The sequence below is a fragment of the Microcaecilia unicolor genome, chromosome 2 (assembly GCF_901765095.1).
Source record: "Microcaecilia unicolor chromosome 2, aMicUni1.1, whole genome shotgun sequence".
In the NCBI taxonomy this organism is placed as follows: domain Eukaryota; kingdom Metazoa; phylum Chordata; class Amphibia; order Gymnophiona; family Siphonopidae; genus Microcaecilia; species Microcaecilia unicolor.
In genome coordinates this window covers 172,967,862-172,983,386 of record NC_044032.1, presented here as the reverse complement: position 1 = coordinate 172,983,386, position 15,525 = coordinate 172,967,862, and the positions used below count along the sequence as shown (strand labels likewise).

Here is a 15,525-nt window from a genome sequence, read left to right as displayed (position 1 = left end):
CATGAGAGGCTTGCTTTTGTCAAAGCCCCCTGTCAAGCCTCCTGCAGTGTCATGGGATCTCAACGTCGTCCTCACCCAGCTGATGAAACCTCCTTTTGAGCCACTGAATTCATGCCATCTGAAGTACTTGACCTGGAAGGTCATTTTCTTGGTGGCAGTTACTTCAGCTCGTAGGGTCAGTGAGCTGCAAGCCCTGGTAGCTCATGCTCCGTATACTAAATTTCATCATAACAGAGTAGTGCTCCGCACTCACCCTAAGTTCCTGCCAAAGGTGGTGTCGGAGTTCCATCTTAACCAGTCAATTGTCTTGCCAACATTCTTTCCCAGACCGCATACCCGCCCTGCTGAACGTCAGTTGCACACATTGGACTGCAAAAGAGCATTGGCCTTCTACTTGGAGCGGACACAGCCCCACAGACAGTCCGCCCAATTGTTTGTTTCTTTCGACCCCAATAGGAAAGGGGTCGCTGTCGGGAAACGCACTATCTCTAATTGGCTAGCTGATTGCATTTCCTTCACTTACGCACAGGCTGGGCTGATTCTTGAGGGTCATGTCACGGCTCATAGTGTCAGAGCCATGGCAGCGTCGGTGGCCTACTTGAAGTCAGCCACTATTGAAGAGATTTGCAAGGCTGCGACGTGGTCATCTGTCCACACATTCACATCACATTACTGCCTCCAGCAGGATACCCGACGCGACAGTCGGTTCGGGCAGTCGGTGCTGCAGAATCTGTTTGGGGTTTAAATCCAACTCCACCCTCCAGGACCCGAATTTATTCTGGTCAGGCTGCACTCTCAGTTAGTTGTTCTTCGTAGGTCAATTCTGATATACCCTCGCCGTTGCGAGGTTCGATTGACCTGGGTTCTTGTTTTGAGTGAGCCTGAGAGCTAGGGATACCCCACTCGTGAGAACAAGCAGCCTGCTTGTCCTCGGAGAAAGCGAATGATACATACCTGTAGCAGGTGTTCTCCGAGGACAGCAGGCTGATTGTTCTCACCTACCCTCCCTCCTCCCCTTTGGAGTTGCGTTTTTACTCATTTTTTGCTTGTCATTCAACTGAGCGGGAACGGTCGCGCACGGGCGGGAAGACGGCCGCACATGCGCGGTGGGCGTGGCCTGCGTGCGGGACCGCCCGCGAAGTTTTGTTCCGGTTGGTGGGGGCTGCCGTGGACGTCAACCCCAGTCGTGAGAACAATCAGCCTGCTGTCCTCGGAGAACACCTGCTACAGGTATGTATCATTCGCTGTCTGGTAGCCCACTTCTCCTGTCAAGATCAATTTAGAATAGCTAATCCTTGAACGTATAGATTTTCAGATGCAATACAAAGCAATAATTAGGAAATGTATTTCATTTTTCTTCTTTATCCAAATTGGCATACTTTGTAATAGATAAGTATTGTTGAGAGAATTACTATTTTTAGCAAGGTTGCCCTCCCTGTGAGAGGCAGATCTTGCCATTTAAGGCATCATTTTCTAATATTCTCTTGTGTATAAGTGGAATGCAGTAAATATGACAGTTGTGTAACCCTGGTCCTCTCCTGGCAGTCCTGGATGCTGTCTAAGCTCCTAAGGTCAGACACCTGGACCAGGGTGTACAAAAGAGTTTCTGTTTGAGCTGGGCCAGGTTAAATCCTGGGGGGAAGGGGGGATTGGTTAAGCCACAACCTTTTTTACTTTAAGACAGTTCCAGAGAAAAATTTCACTCTTACTCCAAGAGTTGCTTTTAGTAAACTCTTGAACTGTTACTGACAGAACTTTAAACAGGAATATTTAGCAACAGGTCAGCTTAACAGTCAAATCGTTATCTCCTAGAGGGAAATCCTGGAGCACTAATCTGATGGAAAATCTCTGATTCAACTTTTTTAGTGTCACTCAGCTCTCAACCCTCCAAGTCCATCCCACCTGGCAGGTTAGTCCGGGTCCACAGCTTGTCCACTCTCTTGCCAGACAAGCATTCTTCTGTGCTTTTCCCTAGCTGCTGGATTAGACCTCCCTGTCGGTCCTCCTTCCACGGAAGTGCAGTTCCTCTCGTCCATCTCTGCCCTGTTCCATTTCCCGGGAGGGGTGGTGGGAAAGGCAGAGCCTTCTTGCTTCAACCTCTGCTTTTTCAACAGATTACTGTGTCACAGTAGCTACAGCTTATTATGCCGGGCAGGATACCCCCTCACTCCATGAATCCTGGCTGGATTTTGGGCAACCATAGACCTTGTGCACAAAATGCCAAACACTTTTATTCCACTCTTCCCCCCCCCCCCCCCCCCCAAATTAGACCTTGTCAGTCATCACAGTAACATTTTTCTGACATTACAGTACCAGAACTGTAGCCTGGCACAGCCACTTCATATCAATCAGCTGTGTACCCCTTCCCCCTCCCCAATACCAACCACTCCCATAACTCCTCCCAGCCCCTGGCCAGGAGCCAGATATGATTCATTAATCCTCTGGGGGAACTCACCCAGGTTCATCACTGGTTTTCCCAGGAGATTACAGTTTGTACCCCTTAGTGGCAAAGTTCATTTGTCTTTGCTCTTCTCTTCCTTTACTTATTGCTAATGCCTCCAGTTCTTAGAATTTATCTGCAAAAATCCGAACTCTTCCACAATGAGCATAATTTTTCCCATCTTGATTTGAGCTTGCTTCACAAAAAGAATGAGGTCTTGTGGTGGTGATTAAGTCAGTAGGACACTTGCCTACTGTACCTATGAGCTGAGTTTGAATTCCGAACTGGGATTTCTGCCAGGTAGCCGGCCTCTGGCCAACTCGGCCATTCATCCCACTTTTGGTCGGTAAATGAGTACTTGGCCTTTACTCCTCCCCAGTTAAGATGACTTGGGAAGCAATGGCAAAACCACCTTTTTAATAGTCTGCCAAGAAACAGCTAGGGTACTCAATGGCCCCTGAGCTTCGCAATGATGTGAGGCTGGTACACTCTTCTTTTCCTCTGATGGGAGGATGTCTTCAAGAGTTTCGGGAAGAGTGGTCCAAAATCACATCAGACCAGTTGGTTCTTAATATTCTTACAGAAGGTTATAAGGTAAGTTCTCCCACTGAGTTGCGCCTCTCTTCTTGCAGTCTCCTTGTCGAAAGGAAGCCAAGACAGTCGAGGTTTAGTCCACCAAAGATTCCTTGCTGGCGCTCTCCATTGTTCCAGTTCCCCAGGCCAAACAGGGACAAGGCAGATACTGTGTCCCAAGGAAGAAAGGAACTCTTTGTCCAGTCTTAGATCTCAAAGGTCTAAACCGCTGCCTCTGAGTGTCCTGCTTTTGCGTGCAAATGTTAAGAGCAGTCAGCCTTGATTCATACGGGAGAATGTCTCACTGCCCTCGATCTCAAGGAGGTGTGCTTGCATATGCCTATAGGTGTCTACGTTTTGTGGTGCTGGGGCGTCATTTCCAGTGTAGGGCTTTGCCCTTTGGTCTCACTTGTTTCAGAGGCTGACTACAGAAGACATCTCTTGCAGCTCACTCAGATATCATTCAGTTCTTGCGGGGAGTGGGCCACTTGTGGCATCCCTTTCATATGCCGTGTCCAGAGTGGAACCTTAATTTAGTCCCCCGGCTCTTCAGAAGCCTCTTTATGAGCCACTCTGGAAGACCACCTTGAAAGATCTTGTGCTAAAGACAGCGTTCTTGGTGGCTGTTAAGTCAGCATATATGGTTTCAGAGCTTCAGGCTCTCTCGTCGGGATCCCTTTCTTCACTTTTCAGAGTCAGGGGTCTCTCTGCATATGGTTCCTTCCTTCCTTTCTTCTGAAAATGGTATCAGCATTTCATCTTAACCAATTTGTGGAGATTCCGTCCTTTTGCAGAGAGGATGAAGAAGCTCAGTATTCTTCCTTAAAGCTTCTCAATGTGTGTAGAGTCCTCATTAAATATCTGGAAGTCACGAATGAGTTTCACAAATCGGACAGATGACTTTTTGGTAAACAGAGGCTTGGCCTCATGGCTTCCAAGCTCACAATTGCTAGAAGGCTAAAGGAGACTATCGTGCCAGTTCATTTGCTTGCAGGGAAGCAGGCTCCTCAGGCCTTGCAGGCTCATTCTATGAGATATACAGTGACATGCTGGGCGGAGAGTACCTTACTGTCTCCAGATATTTTCAAGGCGGCAATATGGTCGACACTACATACCTTTGCCAAGCACTACAGGGAGGACGTTGCACCGCACTTGGAAGCCAGTTTTGGGGCTTTGGTCCTCAGGATACCACCTGCTCTAGGGATTGCTTTTATACATTCCACAGGTTCTGGAATAGTGGGAAGATACATAATGGAAAGAGAAATTAGGTCTTACCTGATAATTTTCTTTCCATTAGTCCTTCCCACTATTCCAGAAGCCTGCCCGAGGTTTCTGAAATGGTTAGTCAGTGTGAAGTAATGGGCCAAATAATGACTCGCTTTGCATGGTACTTCCTGCAAATCTCTTGTTCTGTACAAGTTGTCCAGAGATTATAGGTCCACACATGCTTGCTCGTCTAGTTAGTGTTAGGTTAGCAAGTTGTTTAAGGTGGTTGTGTTTATTCTGAGTATTATCCTTACTACTTGTGTACGTAAATACTAAGATGTCAAGAGAGATGTCTCAGCTCAATTTTAGTTCTCTAATTTCCTCCTGGTTGTTGGACACAACTATACACAGGTTCTGGAATAATGGGAAGGACTAAAAGAAAGAAAATTCAGGTAAGACCTAATTTCTCCTTGGCAGCTGCTCTTCCATTAGTAGTTGACAATTTTGTGACTCCTCGAATAAGGCCTCTTCTTGCTAACTGTACTGTCTTTTTTTGGGCAGGGGTCAAGAGGGTAGGATGTGGATGTCTGTCATAGGCTTAACAAGAGCTTCCTCTGTTACATGGTTGAATGAGTCCCCCAGATGGGTGTGCATGGGTGAGACAAGGGAATGATTGCCTCAGCTGTGAAAAGCACAATGGAACTGCCTGTAGGTCCTGATGGAGACCTTTCATTTTGTTAGCAAATTACATGAGAAAATCTTTCCAGGTCAGTTGTGACTGCTAAGACTTGTTCTGTTGAGGGAGTTGCAGTAGATCATAGACCACTTACTATTTTGAATAGCTGCTTAGTTGAATTTTCACAGAAACAGATGAGTATCGTGATCAACAGGACGCTTCCAAAGAGACCAAGGAGACGAAAAATAAGACTCAACGTGGCTGTGTTTTGGCATGAGGAGTCTGTCGAAGTCTACAAGCATCAAAATAAAACACATTAAGACACATGAATTCTAAAATACACATAGAAATAAGAAAAACAAGCCATACATTTCTCTGTGTATCTTAGAATTCATGTGACTTAATGTGTCTTATTTTGATGCTTGTAGACTTTGACAGACTCCTGATGCAGATATTGCTGAAAATGGCCATGTCGAATCTTTTGTAAAAACTGACTTTTTAATAAAACTGGATTTATCCTCACATCTAGGATTCTTTGCTTTGTTGAACTTCACTTTTTATCCTTTGCAGTTGCTTATCTGTGAGGACCTGTTACTCCTTTACTCCTGTTGTACCAAAATATATTGTAATATACCCCCAAATCTAGAAAATAGCTTTTTTTTTCTGTGATGTAGGGATAGGTGTATGCCAAGGAGACTGCCCCCAGTCATCCCTTTTATTGGGCTCACATTCTGACTCTTGGGGTATGTGGAAGCTAGATGTGCTGTATGTGTTTTGAAGAAAGCCAACCTGCTCTTCCTCCTCCTCCTCCCCCCCCCCCCCCCCCCCCCCATTAGCTACAGAGAAAATAATTTGTAGTATACATTTTTTTTCTCTCTTCTGCTGTTAAGTGCACTGAATACTCTTGGAGAATTTCAGTATCGTAAGCTTTTGAGTTGGCTAAGCTTTAAGTACAGCTTTGAAGCACCCATTTAAAAGTGAATGAACTGTTTTTCAAAAATGTCTCTTTCAGTCTTACGACAATGGATTGGCTCAAGGAGCTGGACTAGAGTCACATGGTGAGTGAATCTTATCCTGAGCATATGTTAATGTGTATGAATAAATAGTTGTTTAGCAAGACATCAGTCTGTCTTTGGCAATTTTAGGGAAACTTTTGCATACTTAATTTTAGGCAGGCATGTTCCTTTTTATCAGGTGGTTCCACATTCTGTGGAATTGCATCACTGTGTCTGATGGGTAAACTGGAGGAAGTCTTTTCAGAGAAAGAATTGAACAGGATAAGAAGATGGTGCATAATGAGACAACAAAATGGCTTTCATGGACGACCTAATAAACCTGTAGACACATGCTACTCTTTTTGGGTGGGAGCAACTCTTAAGGTAAGATTGTGAGAGAACTTGAGAGTTTACACGGTCACTGATATTGTTCTAGACATCCCCACCCCCTCTTTTCCCGTGATCTGTAAGGTGGCAAGCACTAGAAATACTGAGTAGCAGATGCAGGCTTCTGGCTCCTTGGCTGGTAAAGCTGAAAGTGCTGCTAAAACAGCATTCACAGCCCAAGGGTGTGAGAAAAAACAAACACTGCATGACATGTAATTGTTGGCCAAGGACTGCTTTGAGACCTGAATGCTGCTCTCGGCTCTAAGAGGTCATAGCAGTGTGTGTGAAAGATTGACTAATATCAGAATTAGAAAATGCTGGATGCAGCCAAGTAAGTCAGAAGAAAACTGCTATTGGGTTCAACTGTTGGTTTTGTGCAACTGTTAAGCTGAATGTATTTTAAAAATGCCATTCAAAAAGAAATGTTTACTTAAATGCTTGTACCTTAAAATATACTTGGTATGCAGTAGTACTGATGTACATTGGAAAGGTACTTTGTAAGCCAAACACTTGGTTTGTTGTGATTCAACCAATAGAAATATCACCTTTTGGTTTCAATTTAGCACTCCTGGGGGAATTTTGCACAGGGCAGTGGCGTAGCCAGACCTGACATTTTGGGTGAGCCCAGAGCTAATATGGGTGGACACTGTATATGAGTAGTGTTTCTGGGGATACTACAAAATAATTCCTTAGAATGCACTTGATGATGGATTTCTAAGTAGTCTGCCCAACAGCTGCCCTGCAGCAACATAAACCACATACATACTTAGGGCTAGGTTTACTAAGCAGCGCTATTTTTTTTTTGTTACATTTGTACCCCGCGCTTTCCCACTCATGGCAGGCTCAAAGCTACGAACATGTTAGTGTTTTCAACACATGTAAATGGTTTATGTGTGTTTAAAAGCTAATTTGCCCATAGAAATGTATAGGCGCGTTAGCGTTTAACGTGGCTTAAATTTACAGGTGCATTAAAAATGTTAATGCACCTTAGTAAACATACCCCTTAATGTGAAAAAAAAATTATTTTAAAATAGTTACATTATGCCATATCAAACTGCCTACACTTTTTTATTTTATTTTACCTTAGGCACTGCAGAGACCATCCCCACCCAAAAACCCACCAAAATGAGAGAAATAGACAACTTTTTAAAAATTAACCTGGGCACTATTAAAATTTATTATTGGTGAATTTCTGGGTGGGGATGGGCTCCGTTGCCTAGGGCAAAAGAGATATGTTTAATGATTAAATGTATCTTTTTGTTGTTGTTGTTGCCCTAGTCAGTGAAGTCTACCCCCACCCAGAAGCCCACCACCAGAGCCATCATTTTGATTACAAAGGTATATTTAATGACTAAAATATACCCTTTTTTACACTGGGCAAAATGCTAGGGTAATCAAGAGTAATCAAAATGCCTGCTGGTGGGGGTGGGCTTTTCACTGCCTAGGGCAAAAAAGGTATATTTTAATCATTAAATATACCTTTTTGCCCTAGGCAGTGAAGTGCTTAACCCACCCAGAAGCCCACCACCACCAGCCAGCATTTTATGAGTACAATTACACATTTTAAAAATATATGTATTTATTACCTGGCTCCTGTAGCAGTGTTGTGGGGCCACTGGGGAAGTTCTACTGCTGTGATTGACTCGGGAACAGATACCCACTGAAAATCATAGACCCCACCGCAAGCACAGGCTGGCGGGCGCAGTGTGGACTAAGGAGCCACGCCCATGCCGCGACACATTCAGGCCAGCAGCCTTCCCATGCGGCGCCATCATGCTGTATGCACTGCGGGCCACCCAGGCCGTGGGGGGGAGCGGGCAGTAGTACAGCAGCATGGCGTGTGCAACACCAGAGCGGCTGCTAGTTAGTGCGCTATGAGTTTGAAGAGCGGCGCGGCTTGGGGGATAGTGGTAATGCAGGCATGCAGCGCTGGCCGAGGGACGAAGAGGGGAGGACCGTGACCATCTAGAATCCATTCCAGAACAAGTCCGAAGAGCTGCCGCCTGCCAGTGAGAGTGCCGATGGCCAAAAAAAGCAGGTAGGTGGTGGTTGAGCAGGCTGCCATGGCTGAAAAAACTAAGGCTTTGGCAGCAGCTGCTGAGCTGGTGTGTGCACTTTTGGTGCTTAAAACTAGGTGGGCCTGAGCCGAGATTGGGTGGGCCTAGGCCCACCCGTAGCTACGCCCCTGGCACAGGGGCCAAGGACACAGCAGTGAATCTATGTTTGCACAAGCCCTGGCACACTCTCTACATCTTGTGGGACAAACTGTTTCTAATATTTTCCTTATCCCAGAGCCTAATCTGTAACTGCAGAGGAGATAGACGGGCAGCATGTCAGGCCACAACCTCAGGGAACACATGGTTCAAATATTACATGTCCGCTCAAGCGGTGGAGGAAGAGGACAAGGCCTGACATACTGTCACTTTAACTCCTTCAATGCTGTTACTACTACTACTACTTAACATTTCTAGAGCGCTACTAGGGTTACGCAGCGCTGTACAACATAAACAAAGAAGGACGGTCCCTGCTCAAAGGAGCTTACAATCTAAAGAACGAAATGTCAAGTTGTGCAGTCTAGATTTCCTGGGTAGAGGTGTAGAGGCTAGGTGCCGAAGGCGACATTGAAGATCATTTTAGGTTTCAGCAGTAAGGGAGAATATTAGAAAGCTTGTTTGTCCAGGGGAGAATGGGAACAGCATAAGAAGAGCTAAGTTTGTGGAGGGGGAGGGGGGGGCAAGCGTGGGCACGCCTTGACAGCTAGCAGCAGCGAAACTGGCCATAGTCGGTGTGACGGACCGACCACATACACGTTTTTGCTCACCTGCACTTTGAAGTTCAAGTTAAGTAGTTTTTACTTCTGTTTTGTGGATCCATCAACAGGCAGTTCTGTGATGTTTAGCATTTTGAACCGAAGTATTAAGGGTTTTTTATGCTAATGAAGTAGAGAGAGAACCCATTGATTTTCCTCAACCTTTGTTTTTGAAAACATTGATTTGGGTTCAGAGGCTTTTTCCCTTTTTTCTTATTCAAGGTTCTATTGCACTTCACAGAACTATAGTTTTGTAAAAGTATTTTGCCATCTATACTACAGATTGTTTTGTTTAGCAATATCAAAAATGCCCTCCACATGTTTAGTGCTTTTCTGCCATGACATGACTGACCACTAACAGTATCATTTTTCTTCTGTTCCTCCCTTTTATGTGCCTGTCTACCCTTTTTTTTTTTTTTTTAATACATTTTACTTAAAACGTGTACTGTGATACTGTGGATCTCTTGTATTTATATGTGATTTGTGCATGCCAGGGAAACTTTACAAATCAGCAGTATGGCATGTGCTGTGCCAGTGTCAAAATACAATAAATGTTTACAATATATCACTAGACTTGTTTTTATTTTCAGCTTTTGAACATATTCCAGTTTACAGATTTGGAAAAAAATAGAAATTATATCATGTCAACTCAGGATCGCATTGTTGGTGGATTTGCCAAATGGCCAGATAGCCATCCAGGTAAAAATGTTTTAATTTTACTTGTGGTATAGGGGGAGGAGGGAGGTGTAAGAAAACATACACGCTGGTGGCCGTAGCTAGAAGGTTGTTAGGCTGTATAGAGAGGGGTGTGACCAGCAGAAGAAAGTGGGTGTTGATGCCCCTGTATAAGTCGTTGGTGAGGCCCCACCTAGAGTATTGTGTTCAGTTTTGGAGGCCGTATCTTGCTAAGGATGTGAAAAGAATTGAAGTATTGCAAAGAAAGCTACGAGAATGGTATGGGATTTGCATTACAAGACGTATGAGGAGAGACTTGCTGACCTGAACATGTATACTCTGGAGGAAAGGAGAAACAGGAGTGATATGATGCAGACGTTCAAATATTTGAAAGGTATTAATCCGCAAACGAACCTTTTCCGCAGATGCGAAGGCGGTAGAATGAGAGGACATGAAATGAGATTGAAGGGGGGCAGACTCAAGAAAAATGTCAGGAAGTATTTTTTCACGGAGAGAGTAGTGGATGCTTGGAATGCCCTCCAGCGGGAGGTGGTGGAGATGAAATCGGTAACGGAATTCAAACATGCGTGGGATAAACATAAAGGAATCCTGTTCAGAAGGAATGGATCCTCAGGAGCTTAGCCGAGATTGGGTGGCAAGAGCCGGTAGTGGGAGGCGGGGATAGTGCTGGGCAGACTTATACGGTCTGTGCCCTGAAAAAGACAGGTACAAATCAAGGTAAGGTATACACAAAAAGTGGCACATATGAGTTATGTTGTTGGGCAGACTAGATGGACCGTGCAGGTCTTTTTCTGCCGTCATTTACTATGTTACTATGGTTCACACCCTAATAATTAAATAATACTGTAGTATCTGGTATCTACTGAAAGTAGTTTATTGTAGCATTGTTAATGGTGGAGGAGTAGCCTAGTGGTTAGTGCAGTGAACTTTGATCCTGGGGTACTGAGTTCAATTCCCACTGCTGCTCCTTGTGACTCTGGGCAAGTCACTTAACCCTCCATTGCCCCTGGTACAAAATAAGTGCCTGAATATAAGTGAACCGCTTTGAATGTAGTTGCAAAAACCTCAGAAAGGCGGTATATCAAGTCCCATTTCCCTTCCCTTTACTATAGAGCACCTTTCTGTTAATTCTTAGTTATCTGTATAACAGTACTAGGTGGGTACGGTGCTTTAGACACAACTGGTAGTCAGTCCTGCTTTTTGAAGCTTTCAATCTAATAAAAGACAAATGGGCAAAAGAAACTGAGAAAGCATGTTCATGTGGGGTTAGAACAGAAAGTTGTTCAGAGCTGATTCTGTGTATATCTGTCTGCTTGACCCTCTGAGTCCATGTGTGTGGGGGTGAATGTGTCTGTCTTTCTGTAGGTGTCTGAGGAGGGGATGTGAGGATAAGAGTGTCTGGAGTGGAGGAGTGGCCTAGTGGTTAGGGTGGTGGACTCTGGTCCTGGGGAACTGAGTTCAATTCCCACTTCAGGCACAGCTCCTCGTGACTCTGGGCAAGTCACTTAACCCTCCATTGCCCCATGTAAGCCGCATTGAGCCTGCCATGAGTGGGAAAGCGCGGGGTACAAATGTAACTAAAATAAATAAAAAATGTCTGTATAGGTATGAATGTCTGTGTGAAAGAATGTGTGGGTGTCAGTCTATGTCCCTCTGTGTTTATATACTTGAATTCTCTCTTCCAGCACCTTCCTGTGTCATAATTTGCTTGGATTGATCTGTCATCTCCTGGTTAGCAAAGAGGTGTGAATTCCTTTGAAGGCCCAGTTCTCAGAGACAGTCTGTTTTCTTTTGTTACTCTTGAGCAATGGTCCTTTAACATGCAAACTAATCTCATTAGGTCAGGAGACATCTTATCTACCTGCACTGAGATCACCAGGGGTCAGAGCTGCCTGCAGTATCTCTCAGAGGTCTTTGGCTAACTTTCTGGTTAGGTACTGAAGCCTTAGGGGCAGATGCAGAAAGCTACCACAGGCTGCAGCGTGCCTGTAATGAGCAGTTTACTTGCTCGTTAATGGCCGCTGTTTGCTAAAAGGGCTTCCACATTGCAGTGATAGACATCAGCACACATCATATTAAAATACATACTAAATAGCTGATTAAGCTAACCCGTAGCATACAGTGCTGTGCGCTGATGTCTACCATGCGGGCTCAATGCCAGAAACCTATTGCCAGGTCTGAGACATCGACCCCCCCCAAGCCCCTTCCCCTCTAGCCATTCAAGTACTGTCCTATCTACCCATAATCACCCAATCTGACCCGGTTCCCTCACATCCTTTCCCTGGTGATATCAAAAAATAAAATTTAAAAATTCCCTTGGCATCCTCTCCCACATGACCAGCCCACCTACCCAACCAGAATTTGAAATGAGAAGTACCTGATCCCCACCCAGGCCCTACCTGACCTAGTACCTCTTGGTAAGGCAAGAAAGATGCCTACTCCCTCTTACCTCAGGCTCTCTTCTTCTTAGGGTTACCATATGTCCGGATTTACCCGGACATGTCCTCTTTTTGCAGACATGTCCGGGCGTCTGGACGGATTTGGCCAGCCTGCCCGTTTGTCTGGATTTCTGGACAAACTGGCTGGCTGGCGGGAGCGGGACTCCCCTCCCCTTACTCTACTATCCCTGGTGGTCTAGAGGTACCTCTTCGTCTTCTGGGCAGGAAAGAGCCCCCTCTTTCCTGCCTGGAGCGCTGCTGCTAGCTGTCATGCATACTGTGAGTCTGTCTCTCAGTGTTTCAAAATGGCCGCCGAGAGTTGACGCAGCCTCGCGAGACTTCAACACTCGGTGGCCATTTTGAAACGCCGAGAGCTGGACTCACCACAGGATGCAGGGCAGCTGGCAGCAGCGCTCCGGGCTAGGTACTGCTGGAGCATGGAGGAAGCCGGGAACAGCTGGTGTCTGCGGGTTCGGGCTGCGAGTGTCTCCCTCTGGGGTTGGGCTGGTAACTCTTGCGTTCCCTTTGGCTCCACATGCGCCTGTCAAAATCGACCAAGTCCCGGCTTTCACCCCGGTGCATGCAGGGATTTGTAGTTCTTAAGAAATGCCAGCTTCACGTGAGTGGTGGAAGCATAGGAGCCAGATTTGGGTTGCCAAGCACCCCCCCCCCCCCCCCCCCCCCCCCCCCCCCCAGTATTAGGCTCCTTCATTGTGTCCAGGGAGGGATAATTTGTATTGTGGTTAGACCCTTGCTTATGGGTGCAAGTTCAGGTTGGGGGAGGAGGGGAACATGCGTCAGGGGCGGGGCAGGGGATGTGAAAGGGGTGGGGCAAGTGTCCTTTTTATGAGGACAAAAAATGGTAACCCTACTTCTTCTCAAGATGGTGGTTCCTGGCCCACCCAGTGCATTCTGTCATATACCATATAAGGAAATTTCTTCCTTATGGCAACCTGGCCCCACCCAATGCATCCAGAATGCATTGGGTGGGGCACATTTTGAGAAAGATGGTGCCCTTATCAAGGTACTGGGTCTGGGGTAGGGAGCATGGGTGACTGTTGGATGTTGGGGAGGGGGTGCCACTAGCCACCAGGGACTCTTTAAATTCTAGGTGGTGGTACTGGGTCTGGGGGAGGGCTTGGATTATGGATGTGGCGGACAGAGGTGCTACTAGACATCAGGGAAGGGGTGCCACTAGACAGGGGCCAGATGCAGACCACCAGCACATTATTTTTTTTGTAATGTCACCCTTTCTGTCAGTGTTTGGCTATGAGCTGCGGATTACTGTTTTGATTTTAACGCAGCAGTAATTTGCATGCTCGTTGATTACTACTACATCCTATAGCAATTTTTCTGTGGGAGCCATGCGTTCAGCCAGCAGCTCTAAAGTGCCGATTTCTGCATCAAGTCTTCAGGCTGACTTCCAGGTTAGGCCCAGAACAGCACAATCTCATGCTGACAACTGGTCCATCATCAGATCTTTGCCAGATTTCAGGCCAACTGTAATCATTTCACTATTTTGAAAGAACTGGGAATCCATCTTTTAATGCTGAATCCTTAATTTCTTCCAAGAGTAGTACTGTGGTCTACTAGATTCTTTTAAAATTTTGAGCTATATCCTTTTGGACCTGAGTAACAACTTCACTTTAAATGTGCATTCACTGGAAGTGAGAAGATAATTCAGATGTAATTTTTTGTTTCATTAAAGTCATTTGGACATAAAGAAATAGTTATGCTATCCTACATGCATACTCAATAGGAATTAAATGATTATATGAAAAGCACAATATATACATATCTTATGATCATATGAAATATTTTTATGGAAAGCCTTTACGGTTGCATGGATACACCATAAAGCATTTGTTTTAGTGATTATGGGTTCTTTTCTCTTCAGATGCATTGCATGCATACTTTGGCATCTGTGGCTTGTCTTTAATGGAAGAATCTGGAGTAAGTGAAGTCCACCCTGCACTGAATGTAAGCCGAAGAACCTATGAACGTCTTCAGCACCTACATCATATCTGGAAAGCTAAGGACTCAAAACAGTCTGCGAGAGCATACACACTTCTACATGATTGAATTGGATTGAAGTTTTGTTAAGTAGCATAACTGTAGCCCAAGGGCTTAAAAGCCATGTATTAACCAAGTATGCTCTTTCAATGTCTGTGCACTGGAATAGAAGAATATCTTTAGCATTCTGTTGGCGTTTACACTTATGGACTGTGTCTATGAAGGTTTTTCAGATGTCTTACACTTCAAAGAGATTCCTTAATGGTTTTTGGTGTGTTTTTTCTTTACTGTTTTTAACATTGTGTAACACTATTGGGCATAGGGGAAGAGAAGAAGTTTTAAGAAAGAAATGTATTCAGATCTTGAGCTGCAAATGGAAAGTTATGTCATGGACAAGGAGCATTTCTGCAGGTTGCACAGCATTCTAAGGCTTGAATAATAATAATTTGTGTATCTAGCCTAGAAAAATAAGTCCTGAGTATTCTTGTACAGCTATGTGATTTCTTAATAAACATTTTTTTGAGAATATCTGATAGGCATACCCCTTACAATAGTGATAAAGTATTGGATATGTTTATACAATCCTTCCTACTCTTCCCTCTCCCCCACTCCCTTCTTGTTTTGTAGAGCAACTTGATCTTTTACATTATTTTAGCAAGAGACATATATGGTTTTACATAATATACAGAGATAGTCAAAAGAAACTGTACAGAGCAATTTCTAATAAACATGTACCGCGTTGTGCGAAGACCGCACACTAGTTGCTGGCCTATGACTTTTGCTACTGTGTCTGGCTGTGACTTTGAGGAGACTGTTTCTCTCTTAAGAACATTTTGCTTTTCTTTGCCTTTCTACTCTAAAGATCCCCATTATTTTCAACTGCTGAAAACCTAGGAAGAGGGGTTTAAAGTGAGAGACCATGCATTTACTTGTTCAACTTTGACATATCTCATGCTTTAAAGAAACCCCTTATTTTGTTTCCTTTTTATCTTAGCAAAAGTTATAATGAGCTATGGAAGCTCTGACCAGAATATTGCTGTTCTTTGTCATGTGCAGTAGACCAAGAATTAGTCACTATATTTGGATTGGTTCTAGAGGGAATGCTACACATTTTGTAGTATAGAATTACACATAAAGGGCCAGATTTTACATAAGTCAAAAAAGGCTCTTATGTGCCTTTACAAAGCAGGCACTCAGAATCAGTCTGAACAGAGCACACATTTATACCGGTTCCAGAGCAAACTTACATCACAAGTCTGCCTTCATCCACTCAACCTACACCCCTGGAAATG

General features: G+C 44.7%; 1 protein-coding gene across 2 annotated transcripts in view; it reads left to right on the top strand.

The window, feature by feature from the left end:
* Positions 1 to 14,988, top strand: part of PGGT1B (protein geranylgeranyltransferase type I subunit beta) — an 85,503-nt gene extending 70,515 nt beyond the window's left edge. Inside the window, exons 6-9 of one of the 2 annotated variants that reach the window (XM_030193499.1) lie at positions 5,908 to 5,953; positions 6,090 to 6,274; positions 9,695 to 9,785; positions 14,118 to 14,988. In XM_030193499.1, the coding sequence (XP_030049359.1) occupies positions 5,908 to 5,953; positions 6,090 to 6,274; positions 9,695 to 9,785; positions 14,118 to 14,302 (507 nt within the window). In that variant the 3' untranslated portion in view covers positions 14,303 to 14,988. Of the gene's footprint in view, positions 1 to 5,907; positions 5,954 to 6,089; positions 6,275 to 9,676; positions 9,786 to 14,117 lie in introns of both variants that reach the window. The other variant, XM_030193498.1, reaches the window with a different exon arrangement.
* Positions 14,989 to 15,525: the final 537 nt, after the last annotated feature.